Below are 21,471 nucleotides of genomic sequence, written 5' to 3' on the forward strand. Positions count from 1 at the left end.
TGAAGCCCCATTCACTTCTATGGGGCCAGGGCTGTGTGGAAAAAATGCAGAATATAGAACATGCTGCGTTTTTTACGCAACGCAGAACTGTTGCGTGAAAAAACACCCGCACGTGAAAGGGGCCTCAGGCTACTTTCACACAGGGGTGTTACCGTTACACCTACAGCAGGGGTGCTCAACCTGCGGCCCTTCAGCTGTTGTAAAACTACAACTTCCACCATGCCCTGCTGTAGGCTGTTCAGGCATGCTGGGAGTTGTAGTTTTGCAACAGATGGAAGGCCACAGGTTAAGCATGCCTGACCTAGAGACTCAGCTCTCCAACTACTGCACCCTCTGCACTTTGACTGACCAGGGCCATGTAAATGTGATCATGCCTGCCTGGACCTGTCTGAGTGCATAGAGTGCAGCAGTTACAGAGAGAGCAGAGCCTCTCGGTGTAATGACAACGCCCTCATTGCTCCTAGAGGCTCATTTGCATATAATAAAACTTCATGTTTCTCAGCAATGCGGGCACATATGAACATGGGACCAACACAGATTCCTTCAGCTGCCGAGTACACATGGAACAGGTCAGCCAGTGTCATAGGTACAAATCTGCTGACAGATGCCCTTTAAACATCTGATGATTTATTCCTCCTTTGGAAGAGAGAAATTGGACACTTGTAGATGGACGACCAGTTTCAGGCTGTGTTCACACCATAGCTGGACTTCACACATGACATACACGTTTGGGGAAATCTTTCCATAGGTAGAAGACGAAATGGAAACCAGACAACCCCATCAAGACATTAGGCCTATATGACACTTACTATCGTCCAAGAGAATAAAAACAAAAACACAAATATTTAAGGGGGAGTAAAAGATTTTATTAAAGGGGGGGAGTTTAAATTTTATTATTTTGAAATTGTTATATATGTATATCTAAATGATTTATCTTAGACACTAAACATATTTATAGGCCATGTTGATCCAGTGGAAGGAGAGAACCCCCGTGAGTCTTTCTCATATCAGTGGGGGAGAATCCTTCCAGACCCCAAATATGGGGATCAGAATAAATTCCAGGATCAAGGGCTGATACTTAACCAATGTGATATTGGGGAGGAGAGGGAGGGATGATTATACTATTTATTTTAGACTTCCTACTAACCTACTGTGTATATGTGTATGTGAATTATAAATTATATATTTTAGTATTTTTTTTTCTAGATTTGTTATATAGTGTATGTGTCAGCTAGATATAAACCTACTAATAATAGGCCATGTTGATCCCAGAGGAAGGCAAAAACCGACTGTGAGGCCAATAGTCCTCACGTCGGGGGGAAAATTCCTTCCTGATTCCAAATATGGCAATCAGAATAAATCCCGGGATCAAAGGCTGAGGCCTAAAAAAAAATTCTAAAATAACTAGACTATTTATTTTATATTTTCTACTAATCTACTGTATATATTTTTTTTTTATTTTTTCTATATGTATGTTAAATTATGTATGCATTACCTACATATATCTTTTATTTTAAGCTTCTTAATAGGCCATATTGATCCAGTGGAGGGTGAAACCTCCCGTGAGGCCAGAAGTCCTCATATTGGGGAGGAAAATTCCTTCCTGATTCCAAATATGGTAATCAGAATCAGGGCTGTCTTTAACGCGGGACAAAAGGGGCAGCTGCCCCGGGCCCAGTTGCTTCTGGGGGGCCCAAGGCAGCTGCCTCTTGAGCCCCGCTGGCCACTCCAGTGGCGTAACGGTTGCAGAAGGTGCGACCAGGCCTGGCGGTGGGGGGGGGGGGTAATGGTTCCGCAGCCCCGAAAGTGTTTTTTTAATTTTTTTAAGTGCGGCGGTCGGGCCCTCCCTGTATTTGAAGTGCGGCTGCGCTGCGCTGAATTCTATTCCTTATCTTGTCATCACAGCTGGGACTGGGTGGGTATCAGGATTGCGATTTGCGCGCCACCTAACTGAAGCCCGCCGCAGCCCGCAACTTAGTACAGAGCGGAACAAGTAAGTAGTATGATGAAGGATCGGAATTAATAGAGGTCTGAAACGCGTAGCATTATATCCTTTACTGGAAGTTTTTAACCGCTGAAATAAAGATTCCCCTGTTTTTGCTTTGAGCTGGATTTCTAAAGTTTTGGGGTTATCGTTGGAACAGCTAAGCCAAGGGGCTGTTGTCCGTGCTTTGCTTAGCAGGGAGCAGGTGAGAGCTTCTTTTGTAAAATTTTCTACGTTTGTACTATACTGTCACTAAAAGTAGAAATATTTATTTATCTATTTATATTATGCTAATTACATGTGAGCTACCTAATAACCTATTATACTAAACTTATTTAAGGCCGTGTAGATCCTGAGGAAGGCGAAAAACCCCTGTGTGGATCAAATCCTCAACTAAGGGGGAAAAATTCCTTCCCGACCCCAAATATGGCGATCAGAATAAATCCCAGGATCAATGGCCACTATATTATGTGTGTATACTATGTGTCTATGTGCGGGTACCTATACTTATCCTATAGTGTGGGTGATGTGTGTGTGTGTGATGTGTGTTATACATACCAGGCCTATGCTCAGGTGAGTTCAGGTATAATAGCTTCTCCGGGGTTTTCCTGTTCCTGATCTCACCAGATGAAAACTAAGCACAGGCCACTCCCGGAGGCGTAGAGGATCTTCAGGCTGGACTTATGTCAGATGCCAGCCCAGGAGTGGAGGACGTCAAGTCAAGTGCTTGGGGCAGCAACACAATGGCAAAGGTGCAGAATGAAGATGGTAAGGAGAGAGATGATTTTTTTAAGGCAGCCTTGCATACATGGCAGAGATATGAGGTCAGGAGGCATGAAGTTCTGGGCAGTAGGCACGGGTATATCCTGCAAGACATAAGAAGTAGATGTCTCAACATCTTATACCGGATATGCTGTTATCTAAGGAACGAAAGCCCTTTAGTTATCAACCATTCAGAATATCTAATATTAGAGCTGACAGGTTTCCTGTGTGTATAGTGGCCACTCACCAGATGGTCGTGGATTCCTTCACAGTCCAGATGTTCTCATCAACCTAAGAAGTAGAGACAAGGTCATTCACAGAGACAGAAGAAAAGAACAATGATGAGGAACACAAGTAAAGAAGAAAATCTGATGAGAGTTATCCCCAGAAGAGGAGGATCTTACCGGGCCCAGCTTGGTGACATATAGTTAAATTCGGCCACGGGGTGAAGGGCTCTTTTATCCTCCGGCCACTGCAGATGTTGCTTCTCCAGAACAGACTCACATGGTGTAAATGGTGGCTGTGCTCTCCTTTCCTCCAGTTCCTCCCAGCCGATGGTGGAAAAGAATGGATGCTCTCGGATGTTCCCGCACACACCCAAACGCTTCTCAGGATTTTGGCACAGCAGTTTTTTGACAAGATCTTTCAAGTCTGCATCAAACCAAGATGGAATATATGGCTTCTCACTGATGATGGCGTCCTGGGCCATTTTTCTGACAGGGCCGTTGTAAAATGGGGGGCATCCTGCCATTCTGCACACCACAATGCCCAGGCTCCACCAGTCAACTGCTGCGCCATATCCTGTTTTAAGAAGCATCTCAGGGGCCATGTAATGGATGGTTCCCGCCACTCCATAGATCTTATCGGAGGTGGTGACACCATCTTGGGCCAGCCCGAGGTCGATGATACGGATGTGGCCGTCGGCATCCAACATGATGTTCTCCGGCTTTAGATCTCTGCAAAAAAAACAAGTCAAAGAATGACAAATCTGCCCAGTGATAGAAGAGACCGGGGATGGGTCACTGAAAGACCAAGAAGAATAGCTGTTCAGGAGTGCATTTTTTTCCAGCGTGTAAAGAAGACAGAGAGAAAGTTCTGCTTACCGGTGGATGATGTTACGTCCATGGAGGAACTGGAGGCCACACACAATCTCTGCCGTGTAAAATCTGATGGGGGAGAACAGAAAGTAGTTTCAATGTCATCATTTTTTATTTATTTTTTATCCCCCAATATCGTGAGTTGATGGGATACTGTGTGGTCACCCGCTGAGAAGAGACACTGTTTATGGCAGCAGTGGCAGTATTCTCTCCATTTTCTGCATTGTTTTCCATTACCCGGGAAAGAGATTCAGTTTGCGGCCTAGCACTATATGTAAATTCCCTGATCATATCAGGGTGACTTACTGTCATCCTGCACCCACCATTCCTCTAGCTTAGTGCTTCTCAATTATTTTCTGTCATGCCCCCGCTAGGAAGAAGAAAACATTTCGCACCCCCGCGCGACTGTAAATAGTATGGTGGGATCTGTGGATGACGGACACTTATGGGGGGGGGTCTGTGGCTGGCACTGTTACAGGGGGATCTGTGGCTGGCACTGTTATATATGTGCCATCCACAGACCCCCCCACCCCATAACAGTGCCATCCACAGTGCCCCCCCCAGCCCATAACAGTGCCATCCACAGACCCCCACCCCTTAACTGTGCCATCCACAGATTCCGTGTGCCCGCCGCCGCCGTTTAAAGTTATTAAACATGCCACCCTCACTCCTAATAGTACCGTATATCCGAATTTCTTCTGTATAATGCCGGCAGGCGGGCCGGGCGGCCGGCGCGTTCCTCAGTGACGTCACTTGTCTGCGCCGCCTGCTTCATTAATAAAGCATCACTCCCTGCCGCATATTACACTGCGAGCTGTCGGCCGCCCGGCGCCCAGCCCGCTCACCCCAAAGGCTGGCCCTGAACGAGCCCACATTCACGGAGCCTGGCGCCCCCCCCTGGGGGGCGCGCCCCACTACTTGAGAAGCACTGCTCTAGCTACACCCCTGACCTTAGCTTTTATTCTCTCTCTGGTCTATTTTTGGTGTTTTCCCTCTGTCTCACCTTATATTGCTGATGTCCATGCAGCCACACATGCTGATCAAATCATCCAGGCTGCCCCCGGACAGATACTCCGTAATAAAATACGTGCGCTCCTGAGACTGCTGTGCGGCATAGAGGTGGATTAGGAATGGGCAGTCTCTGGCCGCAAGGAGTATCCGCCTCTCTCTCATTAGCGCATCTTCATTATCCCCTTTTTTGGTGATCATTTTGATGGCCATGTAGGTGTTGTGGCCAGGGACTGATGCCAGAACTACCTGAAGAAAACAAATGGAGACTGCTGGTTAGAACATGCATGAAGCGTGAAGGTTTGGCTATTATGCAGCTTAAGAGAAGCAGATGATAATTGTGACATAAGTAGTAGTCATGAGGGCAGGGAAGTTTCTGGATGGCCTATCATTCATCCCACAGATGGACAGTCTGATTGACATCTACTCATCTTGATACAACTGGAAGCAGAGCACAATAGAGCCGGATAAAATGAATATGTTTACCAACAGCAGGGGTTGACTGGGAACTTAAAGTGGCCCTGGAAAAAATACGAAAAGTGGCCTTGTTTTGTAGTTGGTTCCAAATTGATGTAAGGCAGGGCCAGCAATACCATATTGTGTCATATTGTACCACCCCAACAGAGCCAAATATGCATCAGAAAATACTACCAGCAGCACAAAATACATTCCCCAAAATTTCTCTGTAAGGTCTATGGCCAATCCACCCCTGTCCAACAGTCCCTAAGCTCCTAATTTGCAGGGCTTGTCCCTAATTTTAAGAGACTGTTGCTGCTAATACAGGCTGTCCCAGGCCAAAAATAGGTGGGGCTCATGTAAACCACTAAAGGTATGACCATGGCATGGTCTATCACAGTTGTGATGCGGCTGTGCTACGTTCAGGAACCGTAAAAAGGACAGCTGTGGGCTTTAATTAAACTAATGAAGCTGCTGTGCATGCGGGCCTATGTTCTCGCCAATGGTCCCAACTACCAGAGAGGCCAGTGTTATTTTTTTCTATAGTGTGCAAGCATGGCCGCCACTGTAGGTTTGAAGGGTGGTCAGAACCTCTGGATATGAGCAGTGTATAATGAAATGGGAAAATCCACTTAATCCAAGTGGTAAAGGAGGCAATATGAACAATCACAATACATTAGGAAGAGCCTTGTATTCACTTTCTCTACATGATAAATGCTATTTGCTGAAGTGAGACAACCCTTTTTAGCAATACGGGGCTTCACTACTGTAAAGGGGGCATTAGGTGGGCAATATTATTGTAAGGGGCACTAATGGGGCAACACTATTGTGTGCAGGCACTATGAGGGCATAACTACTGTGCAGATGCACTAAGCGGGCATAACTACTTTATGGGGCACTATAGGAGCATAACTACTGTGTGGGGGCACTAACTGGGTATAACTACTGTGTGGGGGCACTAACTGGGTATAACTACTGTGTGGGGGCGCTAACTGGGTATAACTACTGTGTGGGGGCACTAACTGGGTATAACTACTGTGTGGGGGCACTAACTGGGTATAACTACCGTGTGGGGGCACTGAGTGGGTATGACTACTGTATGGCGGCACTACGGGAGCATTTTAAATGAAAAGGAGCTATTAGGGAATAACTTTGGGGATACCAAGGAGGGCATTCCACAAAGTGGAAGTAGTAAGGGGAAATAACTACTGTGTGGGGCACAATGGGGGCTTAAATGCTGTGTGGGAGGACAAATACTGTGCAGGGGCACAAAGACGGCAAAACTACTCTTTGTGAGCACAAAGGGGATATAACTACTGTGTGAGGGAGCATCACTACTGTGAAGGGGGCACTCAAGGAGCATTCTACTATGTGGGGGCACTAAGGTGAAGGGCAGGATTGGGCACGAATAGATAGGTATTGGGTGGAGTAAAAGGCGTGACTTACTGCCAACAAAGTCTGCCATAGTGTGTAACGTGTACTGCTGTTTTTACCTCTTAGGGCATTTCAAAAGTTGAGAGATACTTCTGTAATACTCTCCTAAAGCGCTGTGGTTATAAACTTGTTTTAAGGCAATATCGGAAAAAAATAAAATATAAATCCGAATCCAGGGCTATATGCAGAAGTGTAGTATCCAATAACTTATGCCATGAATGTATAAGTTAATGGTATAGTTACTTACCAGCATTCTCCTTGGAAAAATTCAGGCTGCTCAGCCATGACAGCATACCGCATACAGAAAGTCTTCATTACTCTCTATTGTACAGCAGAAATCCTGCTCTACAGTACATTGCAGTCATCCCATTCTGGAAAGCTCAGCAATGTAAAGTGTAGTGAGGCGCCAAATCCAGAGTGTAGTGAGGCCCCCCCCCCCCCCCCCCAAACAGCCCTGCGAGTGGACACAACATGTCCTATTCACATTCTAGCGCACACATACAGCATACGCCGGGTTCACATCATGTTTATGCTCTATGTTTAACAAATATGTTTGGCAAAAAAAGGATACAAAAGTGTAGTACACTATGCTATTAGTCCAGCAATAACAAATATAAATGAATGTACATGTTTTATACAATGTTACTCTATAGTGAGTGATGCCACTGTATGGCATCCGTCAGGGGCATCCATTTAACATATACATGTTTTGTATACATAAAATGTGATGTGAACCCAGCCATACTTGCCAACAGTCCCAAATTTCCTAATTTCCAGAGACAGACCTGTCAAATTTGGGCTGTCCCAGGCCAAAATAAGCAGGGCTTATGCAAGCCCTGCCCATAAATTGGCGAGCCGTGGGCCCACTGCATCTGGAGTGTTCCTGGAGCAGAGCCTATTCGGTAAGCATGTCTACTGGGGATCAGCACCCTCCGGCCCTCCAGTCCTCCAGCTGTTCTGAAACTACAACTCCCAGAATCCTCCCTTCACTTCTATGGGAGTTACAAGAACAGCCAAGTGTGCATGGTAGATGTTGGGAGTTGGCTTGACTGAAATTGTTGAGCTGATTGGAGATAGTTTGAGGCGCAAAACACAACCAGAAAAGGATGTCCAATAAAATCTGTTTTTTGTTTTTTTTGTTTAAGACAACGTGTTTCGGGGTACGTGGGACCACTTTATCAAGTCTGTGTCTCTGGCAAAGCCAGAGTGTAAGCGGTTGCAGGGCACGATCCTAGCTGTGCTGCAGGGACATGTGCAGCGTCCCGAGTAGTCAGTGCTCAGAAACTATGCTTTTTCCGTACTCCTCTGGAAAATGAAAGGATTAAGCCAATTTTCCTTTGCACCTATTTTGAAAAATTTCTCCCACAGTCTTCTAAAGACACATATAGGCGCATCCATACAGTCCTCTATAGTCATACACAGGCACATCCATACAGTCCTCTATAGTCACACACAGGCACATCCATATAGTCCTCTAGTCACACATAGGCACATCCATCTAGTCCTCTATAGCCACACACAGGCACATCCATATAGTCCTCTATAGTCACACACAGGCGCATCCATCTAGTCCTCTATAGTTACACATGGGCACATCCATATAGTCCTCTATAGTCACACACAGGCGCATCCATATAGTCCTCTATAGCCACACACAGGCGCATCCATCTAGTCCTCTATAGTTACACATGGGCACATCCATATAGTCCTCTATAGTCACACACAGGCGCATCCATCTAGTCCTCTATAGCCACACACAGGCGCATCCATCTAGTCCTCTATAGCCACACACAGGCGCATCCATATAGTCCTCTATAGTCACACACAGGCACATCCATATAGTCCTCTATAGTCACACACAGGCACATCCATCTAGTCCTCTATAGTTACACATGGGCACATCCATATAGTCCTCTATAGTCACACACAGGCGCATCCATATAGTCCTCTATAGCCACACACAGGCGCATCCATCTAGTCCTCTATAGTTACACATGGGCACATCCATATAGTCCTCTATAGTCACACACAGGCACATCCATATAGTCCTCTATAGTCACACACAGGCGCATCCATATAGTCCTCTATAGTCACACACAGGCGCATCCATATAGTCCTCTATAGCCACACATAGGCACATCCATATAGTCCTCTATAGCCACACACAGGCACATCCATCTAGTCCTCTATAGTCACACACAGGCGCATCCATATAGTCCTCTATAGTCACACACAGGCGCATCCATATAGTCCTCTATAGTCACACACAGGCACATCCATATAGTCCTCTAGTCACACACAGGCGCATCCATCTAGTCCTCTATAGTCACACACAGGCACATCCATATAGTCCTCTATAGTCACACACAGGCGCATCCATATAGTCCTCTAGTCACACACAGGCGCATCCATCTAGTCCTCTATAATCACACACAGGCACATCCATATAGTCCTCTATAGTCACACACAGGCACATCCATATAGTCCTCTATAGTCACACACAGGCACATCCATATAGTCCTCTATAGTCACACACAGGCGCATCCATCTAGTCCTCTATAGTCACACACAGGCGCATCCATATAGTCCTCTATAGTCACACACAGGCGCATCCATATAGTCCTCTATAGTCACACACAGGCGCATCCATATAGTCCTCTATAGCCACACATAGGCACATCCATATAGTCCTCTATAGCCACACACAGGCACATCCATCTAGTCCTCTATAGTCACACACAGGCGCATCCATACAGTCCTCTATAGTCACACACAGGCACATCCATATAGTCCTCTATAGTCACACACAGGCACATCCATATAGTCCTCTAGTCACACACAGGCGCATCCATCTAGTCCTCTATAGTCACACACAGGCACATCCATATAGTCCTCTATAGTCACACACAGGCGCATCCATATAGTCCTCTAGTCACACACAGGCGCATCCATCTAGTCCTCTATAATCACACACAGGCACATCCATATAGTCCTCTATAGTCACACACAGGCACATCCATATAGTCCTCTATAGTCACACACAGGCACATCCATATAGTCCTCTATAGTCACACACAGGCGCATCCATCTAGTCCTCTATAGTCACACACAGGCGCATCCATATAGTCCTCTATAGTCACACACAGGCGCATCCATATAGTCCTCTATAGTCACACACAGGCACATCCATATAGTCCTCTATAGTCACACACAGGCACATCCATATAGTCCTCTATAGTCACACACAGGCACATTCATCTAGTCCTCTATAGTCACACACAGGCACATCCATATAGTCCTCTATAGTCACACATAGGCACATCCATATAGTCCTCTAGTCACACACAGGCACATCCATATAGTCCTCTATAGTCACACATAGGCACATCCATATAGTCCTCTAGTCACACACAGGCACATCCATATAGACCTCTATAGTCACACACAGGCGCATTCATCTAGTCCTCTATAGTCACACACAGGCGCATCCATATAGTCCTCTATAGTCACACACAGGCACATCCATCTAGTCCTCTATAGTCACACACAGGCACATCCATCTAGTCCTCTATAGTCACACACAGGCACATCCATGTAGTCCTCTATAGTCACACATACGCACATCCATATAGTCCTCTAGTCACACACAGGCACATCCATATAGTCCTCTATAGTCACACACAGGCGCATCCATATAGTCCTCTATAGTCACACATTGGCGCATCCATATAGTCCTCTATAGTCACACACAGGCACATCCATATAGTCCTCTATAGTCACACATAGGCGCATCCATATAGTCCTCTATAGTCACACACAGGCACATCCATCTAGTCCTCTATAGTCACACACAGGCGCATCCATCTAGTCCTCTATAGTCACACACAGGCGCATCCATATAGTCCTCTATAGTCACACACAGGCACATCCATATAGTCCTCTAGTCACACACAGGCACATCCATATAGTCCTCTATAGTCACACACAGGCGCATCCATATAGTCTTCTATAGTCACACACAGGCGCATCCATATAGTCCTCTATAGTCACACACAGGCGCATCCATCTAGTCCTCTAGTCACACACAGGCGCATCCATCTAGTCCTCTATAGTCACACACAGGCGCATCCATATAGTCCTCTATAGTCACACATAGGCACATCCATATAGTCCTCTAGTCACACACAGGCACATCCATATAGTCCTCTATAGTCACACACAGGTGCATCCATATAGTCCTCTATAGTCACACACAGGCACATCCATATAGTCCTCTATAGTCACACACAGGCGCATCCATATAGTCCTCTATAGTCACACACAGGCGCATCCATCTAGTCCTCTATAGTCACACACAGGCGCATCCATCTAGTCCTCTATAGTCACACACAGGCACATCCATATAGTCCTCTATAGTCACACACAGGCACATATAGTAAGCACTTACCTCCTCCCTTGCTGCATAAGCACAGGTTTCTTTCAGGGGCAGAGCTTCCTTCCTGTGTCCTCCATGTGTGTAGAAGGCACCCCCTACTGACTGAGCAGCCGGTGCAGGGGAAGTACCAGGGAGGAAGAATGATGCCTCCTCACATTTGCCCCCCTGTGTTCCACATTACAGGAGTGAGGGGGGAACAGCAGCCAGGGCCACACAGAGCACACAGTCAGACAGCTACACAGGGCCCTCGGGCTGGTGTGCGGGGCCCGAAAAATCTTCTTCCTGCTTAGAAATGGTTATAGCACATTCTGGACCCAAAAAGACGGGAGAGAAGGGCCCCGGGTCACTGCCCCCTTTTCATGATCTGTTCCTATTAATTCAGCTGTGATTTCATGCTTTCTGTGGTGTCTCAAACACATTGATACTCATAATATCAGAGATATAAGGGGAGATATAGTTGTCCATAGCAACCAGATTCCACCTTTCCTTTTTCACTGCTCCTTTGGAAAATGAAAGGATCAATTTGATTGGTTGCTAGGGGGTAACTAAGCCAGTTTTCATTAGCACCAGTTTTGATGAATCTCCCCCATATTTTGTACCTTATCTGTAGTGGAGTTTTTTCACTATACACCGCTGGGATTCTCCTAATAACAGGGTGAACCCGGTTCTTGTCGTCAGTGGGGGTCCCGTGTCCTCCATTTGAATGGAGTGGTCACTCATACACAGTACCGCTACATTCCGTGTCTATGCGACTGACGGAGATAGTACAGCACTTGGCAATCTCCGTCAGTCTCATAGGCTTTGGATAGAGCAGTCGTGTGCACCTGTCAGCAGCTCTCCATTCAGACTAAGGGCACAGGACCCCTCTTCTTGTTGTAGGTTGGGGTCCCAGCAGTCAGACCCCCAGAGATCACACATTTACCAGCTACCCTGTGGATAGAGGATACATGTCTTTCATGGCTTATCCTCTATAATGATAGTGGGCATGAAGGGTATACGGAATGCCCACCATGGTGGCATTGAGCATATTGGGGGTAGTGGTTTCTTAATCATCCAATTTTCCCCCCTTTTTTCCCGCCCTTTTCTCTGGGTTAATATGTGTTCTTTTTCAGCATTCTGAGGTGAATTTATTGGAGGATTCTGATTGGTACCTGGTTGCCTACCTGTTGTAGAGGTACCTGTTTTCTGCCACTTGCTGATTGGTGGATGGAGGTTTAGGGCGGGAAATTCAACTATTTAATGAGGAGCGCAGCAGGTCCGGGGCTTGTCGCCGCGGAGCCTGGTAAGAAGAGGACGTCGTCGGAAGCCCTGGTGAATTGCCGGCATAAGCTGCAAAAGAGCTATTAAGCTGTGCCGGCATTACTAGGCAGAAGCGGAGCGGCAGCTGTGAAGAAGCGGCGGCTGTGAAGAGCGGCGGCTGTGAAGAGGGGCGAGTGAGCAGCGAAGCAGCGCGACGGCAAAGGCTTTAGCGGCGCTGAGTTCCGGAGGTTCGGCAACTTCAGGCGGAGGAAGAGTGGTCTGGCCTGGGTGGCGGAATATTAAAGGCAGCGGACAAGACTTACCGGTTTAATGGAGGAGCTGCTGAAGAGGCTGATACAGCGCGCCGAGTCAAGAGGAGGAGAGGCGTGGCTTCAGCGGTGCTTGGCTGACGGCCTGTCAGCTGAAGAGGAGGAGGCGGGAGTAAGTGACGTCGCTCGGCGTAGTGACGTCACGGAAGATGCGACGGCGAGGTCATCAAGAAGCGCTCCCCATAGCGCTGAAGTCCGGATGTCAAAGAGGACCAAGAGGCCGAGGAGGGCGTACTCACCGTCTGAAGGAAAGAACAAGAAAGGTGGCAGTGTGCGCTCCTCCCCCAGGTGTGCGGTATCGCAGCCTGGGGTTTTGAGTCGAGCGCCGCAGCCGGCCTCCAGCGCGCACAGCATGGATCCGGTACCGGAGACTGGTGAGGAGATATGTAGGCAGAGTTTTGCTTTGCCTACCAACATAGGGACAAATGAGAATAAGTTATTGAATAGTTTAGCTAAATTATTTTCTGAGTGGGCTACAGCTAGTGTGCCTGTGTCAGTAGATCAGCCTGCAGCAGTGTGGAGGGATATTCCAGCTGATGCAGGTGCTGATAATATAAGTGTTAATAAATCAGTAAATGCGGTAGTTGTAGATAGTGGTGCGGGTATAAGTGAAACTTGCTTGAAGGAGGCCTTAACGTGTGACGGGTCTCCTTTGGGGTTTCATTTATCCCAATCTATAAAGGAAAAAATTTGGAGAAGGGATTATATCGATATTTTATCGTTACTCCCTTCCGCCAAAGAGTCCTTTAAGGTTGAGAAAAAAGGTTTTGAAAAAGATGAGGATAGAAGAAGGGTTGCGCCAAGATCCTTTAATAATTGGTTGCAGTCCTTCTTTATTTATGCTTCAGTTTATTGTGCAAAGCATCCTCAGAGCAGTGTTGGTTTGTTTCAGCATATGGATTCTATCCTGGAGGCTTACCGTAATTTCGGTGGCCTCGCTTGGTTTACATATGATGAAACTTTTCGGCAAAAATTAGCAGTGCATAATGGTATGGAGTGGGGCTCAAAGGATGTGGGACTGTGGCTTAGTTTGATGTTACCGCAGAAAAGCGGTTTTCAAACTAGGCCGTTTAATTCAGTGGCGTCTGGTACGGTTAGCAAGAAAGGTTTTTGTTTCGCCTATAATGAGTCGGCGTGTAGATGGCTGAGCAATTGCAGATACCGACATGAGTGCTCAATTTGTTCAGGTGCGCACCCCCTTTTTCGGTGCTTTAAAAGATCAAACCAAGCCGTTTTACAGACTCAATCCAATAGAGATTTTTCAAAAAGCTCAGACGCCAGTGAATTGGGTAAGAATGCAGCCATGGTTAGATTTGTTTCCAGACCGTCTGAAGGCGGAGTTAATTCTTAAAGGTTTTATTAATGGTTTTTACGTTCCGAAATTTACAGGTAAAGGTTGTTTAGTGTATGATAATTTGCCATCAGTTAATAAGCACTTAGATGTTGTAGAAAGTAAGATTGTTAAAGAGTTAAAGGAAGGTAGGATAGCGGGTCCTTTTGTTTCTCCACCTTTTCCTAATTTTAGGGTATCTCCTTTGGGGATTGTTCCAAAGAAGGATCCTAATGAATTTAGATTAATTCATCATTTGTCATACCCTGCCAAAGAGTCTCTCAATGATTCGTTGGATAAAGAGATTGCGTCAGTAACTTATTCATCCTTTGATGACGCGGTTTCTTTAGTCCGTTCGGCAGGGAAAGGGTGTTTTATGGCAAAAGCGGATATTAAGGCAGCGTTTCGTTTGTTACCAATAGATCCTGTAGGCTTTAATTCTTTAGGTTTTCAGTTCAACGGGCAATTTTTCTTTGATAAGTGTTTGCCAATGGGATTTTCTTGGTCGTGTTTTTATTTTGAATCGTTTTCTTCCTTTTTGAATTGGGTTGTTATTAAAGAGTTGGGTTCTGTTAATGTGTTACATTATTTAGATGATTTTCTGTTTGTAGGTTCTTTTAATGAGTGTTCACGTTTATTAGATGGCTTTATCCGGATCTGTCAGTATTTTAATATCCCATTAGCACAGGAGAAGTTAGTTGAGCCTTGTCAAGTGATTGAATTTTTAGGTATTGTAATCGATTCAGTGAATATGGAAGTTAGGCTTCCTATGGTTAAGGTGGAAAAGGCGTTATTATTGGGAGTAGTGTATCTTATCAACTGCGTGTGCGGTGTACAATATGTGGGCAAAACCAGACGTGAGCTGCGGAGACGTGTTGGCGAACACCTTTTGGATATTAAAAACAAGCGCGACACATCGGTTGCCCGTCACGTTTGCGAATTTCATGACGGCAATCCAGACGTGCTTCGCGTCCAGGGTATTGAACATGTCACTCCATCCATCCGTGGAGGTGACATTGATGTGTCACTGCTCCGCAAGGAAACGCAGTGGATTTTTAAGTTAGACACCACATACCCCAAGGGACTTAATGAAGCACTGTCATTTGCATGTTTTATCTAGAATTCACAGGCATCATGGCTTAGTGCCCCTAGATTTCCTTCAGGTTATTTTTCATGTCACTTTATGAATAGGTATGTACCTTGCCAGATATTTTTACTTCAACATGTTGCTCATTCTGCTGCATACTGGGTGTATATATATGGCTGCTCTTTTCCTCTTTTGACCCCTCTGAATACCCTGATCACCTCATTCTAGCGCTGTCACTTGCCTGTATGCGACCGCACTGTAAGAGTTCCCCTGATACAAAGCGAGCATAGCGATGCTCCTCCCCATGCTGGCATTATGCTGTAGAGAGCGACGGCATCGTCAGGGAGCGCATCACAGGATGCGTCTCGATCCCTGATTGGATGCTGGAGCCGGCACTCACTGGCATGGGGGCGGGTCTTAGATTATTTAGTCTCGGCGTGCGGCTGGCCACACATGGCCATCACAGTGCCGAGAGATGCACGTTACAGTGCAGAGCTTAGATTCTGACACATGATTTTAAGTGCAGCTCGCTCCTGATGAGACATGCGGTCACCCTAGCATGTTGAAACGCGTAGAGCGTAGCACTGGTGTCAGCTGTGTTTAGGGCAGAGGGCACACCACTACAGTGATATTATCACGAGTGCCGCTGCTTCAGCACAGCGTGTTGTACTTCGCTCAGCCTATAGGGGAGCAGTTCCTGGGCAAACCTGGCCCAATGGACTGTAAATACTAATATATGCAAGGATTAGTCTGCTAGTTACACCATTAGCAGCTGCAACAACATTGCATTTATATGGTACTCCCAGGCTGGGTGTTGTACTCATTATACCATATATATTGAGGCTGGATATCAATCAGTGTGTTCCAACACTGGATCCCTGCCACATATAAATTGGTGATTTTTTTTCAGGCGATCAGAGTTGTGGATGGTATATTACAGACCCCTCTCCACACTACTGATTCCTGTATGCCTGATTTTATCTATACCCACCCTAATTTTCAATAAAATATTTATTATTTTTGTTTAAAACGTTCTGTCAGGCTGTGATTTGATATTTAGTAAGTGAACGTACACCCCACACCATATTAATTTGTGTGCCCTGTTCCTATGGTTAAGGTGGAAAAGGCGTTATTATTGATCAAGAAAATAGTTTCGGTAAAAAAGGCGCAGTTGAAGGAAGTGCAGAGTTTGTTGGGAGTATTAGCTTTTGCGTCTAGGGTCATCCCAGTAGGTCGTGTTTTTTCTAGAAGATTATATATGTCAACTAAGGGTTTGAAATCTCCCTACGCGCATATTAGGATTACAAGGGTTCTCAGGGACGATCTGGGAGTATGGGAGGATTTCTTAACCCATTTTAATGGTTGTTGTGCTTGGCAAGCAGAATTTCAGGAGGCAGGATCTATAGGTTTGTTTACTGATGCTTCAGGGTCATGGGGTTATGGTGCATTTTTAAATGGTCAGTGGTCTGCTGAACCATGGCCGGAGTGGTGGGTTGAGTTAGGTTTGAATAAGAATTTGGTGTTGTTAGAGTTATTTCCTATTGTTGTGGCGCTAGTCATTTGGGGTGATGTTTTTAAGAATAGGAGAGTACTAATATTTTCTGATAATAAAGGGGTGTTGTTTGCAATTAATTGTTTGTCGTCTCATTCAGAAGTTGTTATTAGATTGTTGCGTGTTTTAGTTCATATTTGTTTAGAGTTGAACGTTTGGCTGAAAGCTAAATATATTCCTAGTAAAGAAAATAAGATAGCTGATTCACTTTCCCGCGCACAGTGGGAAAGATTTTTTCATCTAGTGCCGCAAGCAGAGAAGGTGGGAATTCCGTGCCCGGATCGGGTTTGGGAGCTTATCCGGATATAATCAGCAAGTTCATTCAGAAGTCATTAGCGCCTCGGACATGGGAAGGATACTCTTTGGCTTGGAGGAGGTGGTATCAATTTTGCTCAGTTAGGAATGTTTCATGTTTTTTGTTTGAGTTAGATGTATTTTTTCAATTTCTTTGCTCCTTATTAGAAGAAGGTTTTGGTTATTCTGTGTTGCATTTGACAGTTGCAGGTGTTTCGTTCTTTTTTAAATTAGCAGGTTGTCAGTCATTTTCGAATCAATTTGTGGTAAAACAATTCTTGAAAGGGGTCAGGAGGTCCCTAAATAGTGCCGATGTTAGACGACCAATCACATTTGAATTGCTTGGTTCTCTAGTATCGGTATTAAAGGGGTGCACTTATTCAAAATTTGAAGCTATGCTTTTTAAAGTATCATTTGTGTTATCATTTTTTGGGGCATTTCGGATAGGAGAACTAGCTGCGGCAAATAGGAAGTCATTGTCACCATTAGAGGTTGAGGATATTAATTTATATAATAATTCAGTCGTAATTTTCATCAAAAAATCAAAAACGGATCAGCTGGCGAAAGGGAGAGAGATTAAGTTGGCAAGGTTAGTAGAGTCACCGTTATGCCCAGTTGAAACAGTTAGAGAATTTTTTGATGTCAGGCCTCAGAGAGGCGGTGCTTTTTTAATTCATGAAGATGGTTCTGTGTTGACAATATATCAATTCAATGCAATTCTTAAAAAATGTTTAGCATTATTGGATTTATCTAATGAGAATTATTCGTCTCATTCTTTCCGAATTGGGGCTGCAACAGTTGCCGCTGGCCTGGGATTAAATGAGGCGATAATTAAAAAAATTGGTCGCTGGGATTCTAATAGATATAAGTTATATGTTAGACCTAATCTGGTACTTTAATTTTATTAAATCTTTTTCAGGTACAGAACAAATGATCGTATGGATTCTGGGTCATTCTTTCGTGTTCTGGGCAGAAAGAAGGGCTGCGGAGCGTAATTATTCTAAAGAGAGTTATATGGGTTCTTTGTTTGTTTCTATTTTCTGGTTAGGTTTTCGGGGTTTAAAATGGTACCAAATCATTCCGATTTTAAAAGGTGAGTTAAGGTCATTGCCACGACCGGATGTTCTAATAATCCATGCTGGTGGTAATGATTTAGGAAGAATTAGAACGTTAGATTTATTGGATCAGATGAAATGTGATCTCGATCATATTAAATCATTACTTCCGCATGTTACACTGATTTTCTCTGAAATTATCCCAAGGTTGATTTGGAAGGGTGAGCAGCTCGGTTTTATGGAGAAAATTAGGAAAAGAACCAATAGGAGCCTAGAGAAATATCTTCCTAAATTGGGGGGGTGGTCCTTAAGACACACTGAACTAGAGGGTTTTATTGTAGGTCTTTATCGGAATGATTTGGTTCATCTGTCAGAAATAGGTCTTGATATATTTAATTCGGGTTTGCAGGACATGATTGAGAAGGCCGTGGTTTTTAGGGGGGGACATGTGGGTTAATACCCTCATGTCTGGTGGGTTAGTCACCCAGCTTTGCTGGGGGGACAATTCTGGAATTTAATGAAGATTTAATGAGTATTTATTGTTTGGTTATTTAATTATTGATGGTTATTATTATTATCAGCAGTATTATTTATGTAACCCTTAATAAAGGACCACGGCCAATTTTATACCACAGTTTTTTTGTTTGGTTTTATTTATTATTTATTTTATCAGTTAATTTGAATGTGATGCCAGTTTAGTAATTGCTCATATGGCACCATGATAGTGGGCATGAAGGGTATACGGAATGCCCACCATGGTGGCATTGAGCATATTGGGGGTAGTGGTTTCTTAATCATCCAATTTCCCCCCCTTTTTTCCCGCCCTTTTCTCTGGGTTAATATGTGTTCTTTTTCAGCATTCTGAGGTGAATTTATTGGAGGATTCTGATTGGTACCTGGTTGCCTACCTGTTGTAGAGGTACCTGTTTTCTGCCACTTGCTGATTGGTGGATGGAGGTTTAGGGCGGGAAATTCAACTATTTAATGAGGAGCGCAGCAGGTCCGGGGCTTGTCGCCGCGGAGCCTGGTAAGAAGAGGACGTCGTCCCGCCCACCCTCCCCATTTAAAGTCGTGGTCCCGAATTAGAGGGGGGTTAGTCACCCAGCTTTGCTGGGGGGACAATTCTGGAATTTAATGAAGATTTAATGAGTATTTATTGTTTGGTTATTTAATTATTGATGGTTATTATTATTATCAGCAGTATTATTTATGTAACCCTTAATAAAGGACCACGGCCAATTTTATACCACAGTTTTTTTGTTTGGTGTTATTTATTTATTATTTATTTTATCAGTTAATTTGAATGTGATGCCAGTTTAGTAATTGCTCATATGGCACCATGCATTTCTGTGGTGGATGCATTGGGGCTATGACAAGTGCAGCAGCTTCCATACTGTGTGCCTCACTAATAGCGCCCATGGCTGACACATAACAATGTATAAAGGGGGGAATAAGTAAACCAAATATGGTGTGGACACAAGGTAAGCCTGTCGGATATACAGAAAGACATGGGCAGCATCACTGATGACTGTGCTGCCAGATTTCATAGATTTCATAGGGCTCTATAGCAAAACTTGGTATGTTAACCTCCCCCCCCCCCCCCCCCCCCCACACACACACACACACACACACACAGGTTCACGGTAAGCAATCCCAGACAACACAGAATGCAAAACATGGCACCCCAAATTTCTGATGAGTTTACCTTTTTTAATAAAGGTAAAATATTTTTATTAAAAACAAAACAGTAGTAATTTAAAAAGGTTGCCTTCACCCACTTTTTGCGACTTCTATGTCAGAACAGGTGTTCCATAAATATGGAGCTCAGTTTGAACACATTGGGAGAGATTTACGAAAGTGTTAAAAAAATAAATTAAGAAAAATAAAACTGTCTTTGTTGCCCATAGCAACTAATCACATCACAGCTTTCATGACAAATCAAATTCTGTTCTGAAAAAATGAAGGCTGTGTTGTGATTGGTTGCTATGGGCAACAAAGACAGTTTTTCTTTTAATCAGTTTCCATAAATCTTCCCCCCCCCCCTTATTTCTCACTGTATTTAGAAATCACAGAAGAAATGCACCAAACGGATATGCCACTGACTATACTGGCTAGTCATAAATGCAGATATTAAAAGCTGAGACTTTTGCCAATATATTCCTGTCAGGAAGATATCGGAGCCCACATGCACCACGTCACGGTTCTCAGCATGGCAAGGGGTCCTACCACTACGCTACCTATGGTGTAAACAAGGTCTGAAGGTGATGTAATCCAGCTCACAGCCAAGCTTCCACACAACCGCCTAGCAGGACAACTAGTGCAATGTGAACAAAGCCAGACTGTAAGCCACACCCATATCAGACCATGTGATGGAGGCTACCAGGTGCAAAGGAGAGTGTTTAAATGCCAGGTAAAGGCACATACACTACATATAAAACAAGACAAAAACACAGAAATATAGTGGCAAATCTGGGGGAGCTGCTCAACCCCTAACACTGTAGCGTGTTTTTCATTGGGGGAGCAGTCCCACCGCATGTGGACCGCAGCAAACGACTATCCCCAGCAAAAAATATTTTGCATACGGTGGAGGATGTCGGCGCGGTCCACATGCACCACAAAGGCATCCTACACAAAACGGAGCATTGTGCGGATGAAAATATAATCATAAATCACAGAAGAAATGCACCAAACGGATATGCCACTGACTATACTGGCTAGTCATAAATGCAGATATTAAAAGCTGAGACTTTTGCCAATATATTCCTGTCAGGAAGATATCGGAGCCCACATGCACCACGTCACGGCTCTCAGCATGGCAAGGGGTCCTACCACTACGCTAACTATGGTGTGAACAAGGTCTGAAGGTGATGTAATCCAGCTCACAGCCAAGCTTCCACACAACCGCCTAGCAGGACAGCTAATGCAATGTGAACAAAGCAAGACCGTAAGCCACACCCATATCAGACCATGTGATGGAGGCTACCAGGTGCAAAGGAGAGTGTTTAAATGCCAGGTAAAGGCACATACACTACATATAAAACAAGACAAAAACACAGAAATATAGTGGCAAATCTGGGGGAGCTGCTCAACCCCTAACACTGTAGCGTGTTTTTCATTGGGGGAGCAGTCCCACCGCATGTGGACCGCAGCAAACGACTATCCCCAGCTTTTAATATCTGCATTTATGACTAGCCAGTATAGTCAGTGGCATATCCGTTTGGTGCATTTCTTCTGTGATTTATGATTATATTTTCATCCGCACAATGCTCCGTTTTGTGTAGGATGCCTTTGTGGTGCATGTGGACCGCGCCGACATCCTCCACCGTATGCAAAATATTTTTTGCTGGGGATAGTCGTTTGCTGCGGTCCACATGCGGTGGGACTGCTCCCCCAATGAAAAACACGCTAC

The 21,471-nt window shown here is 44.9% G+C and overlaps 2 protein-coding genes across 2 annotated transcripts; one reads left to right on the forward strand and one right to left on the reverse strand.

The window, feature by feature from the left end:
- Nucleotides 1–893: 893 nt before the first annotated feature.
- On the reverse strand, nt 894–11,200 carry LOC122933030 (protein kinase C theta type-like). The gene is made up of 6 exons (XM_044287764.1): nt 11,189–11,200; nt 4,847–5,100; nt 3,850–3,912; nt 3,151–3,702; nt 2,994–3,037; nt 894–2,850 (listed from the first exon to the last, which is right to left on the reverse strand). The coding sequence occupies exons 2-5, from the start codon at nt 5,062–5,064 to the stop codon at nt 3,013–3,015; spliced, it is 858 nt and encodes a 285-aa protein (XP_044143699.1). The 5' UTR covers nt 5,065–5,100; nt 11,189–11,200; the 3' UTR covers nt 894–2,850; nt 2,994–3,012.
- Nucleotides 11,201–12,743: 1,543 nt separating this feature from the next.
- On the forward strand, nt 12,744–19,299 carry LOC122932460. The gene is made up of 2 exons (XM_044286876.1): nt 12,744–13,118; nt 17,927–19,299. The coding sequence occupies exons 1-2, from the start codon at nt 12,746–12,748 to the stop codon at nt 18,517–18,519; spliced, it is 966 nt and encodes a 321-aa protein (XP_044142811.1). The 5' UTR covers nt 12,744–12,745; the 3' UTR covers nt 18,520–19,299.
- The last annotated feature ends 2,172 nt before the right edge of the window (nt 19,300–21,471 follow it).

The sequence above is a fragment of the Bufo gargarizans genome, chromosome 3 (genome assembly GCF_014858855.1).
Source record: "Bufo gargarizans isolate SCDJY-AF-19 chromosome 3, ASM1485885v1, whole genome shotgun sequence".
Taxonomy (NCBI): Eukaryota; Metazoa; Chordata; class Amphibia; order Anura; family Bufonidae; genus Bufo; species Bufo gargarizans.

Bases quoted from the DNA above. Each gene is read 5' to 3' on its own strand.
- LOC122933030 (XM_044287764.1), bottom strand. From the start codon at position 5,064: ATGGCCATCAAAATGATCACCAAAAAAGGGGATAATGAAGATGCGCTA. The intron at 3,913-4,846 runs GTGAGACAGAGG...CTCCCCCATCAG, and splicing joins ATGGACATCAGCAATATAAG to ATTTTACACGGCAGAGATTG. The intron at 3,703-3,849 runs GTAAGCAGAACT...TTTTTTTTGCAG, and splicing joins GGACGTAACATCATCCACCG to AGATCTAAAGCCGGAGAACA.
- LOC122932460 (XM_044286876.1), top strand. From the start codon at position 12,746: ATGGAGGAGCTGCTGAAGAGGCTGATACAGCGCGCCGAGTCAAGAGGA. The intron at 13,119-17,926 runs GTGAGGAGATAT...AATCTTTTTCAG, and splicing joins GGATCCGGTACCGGAGACTG to GTACAGAACAAATGATCGTA.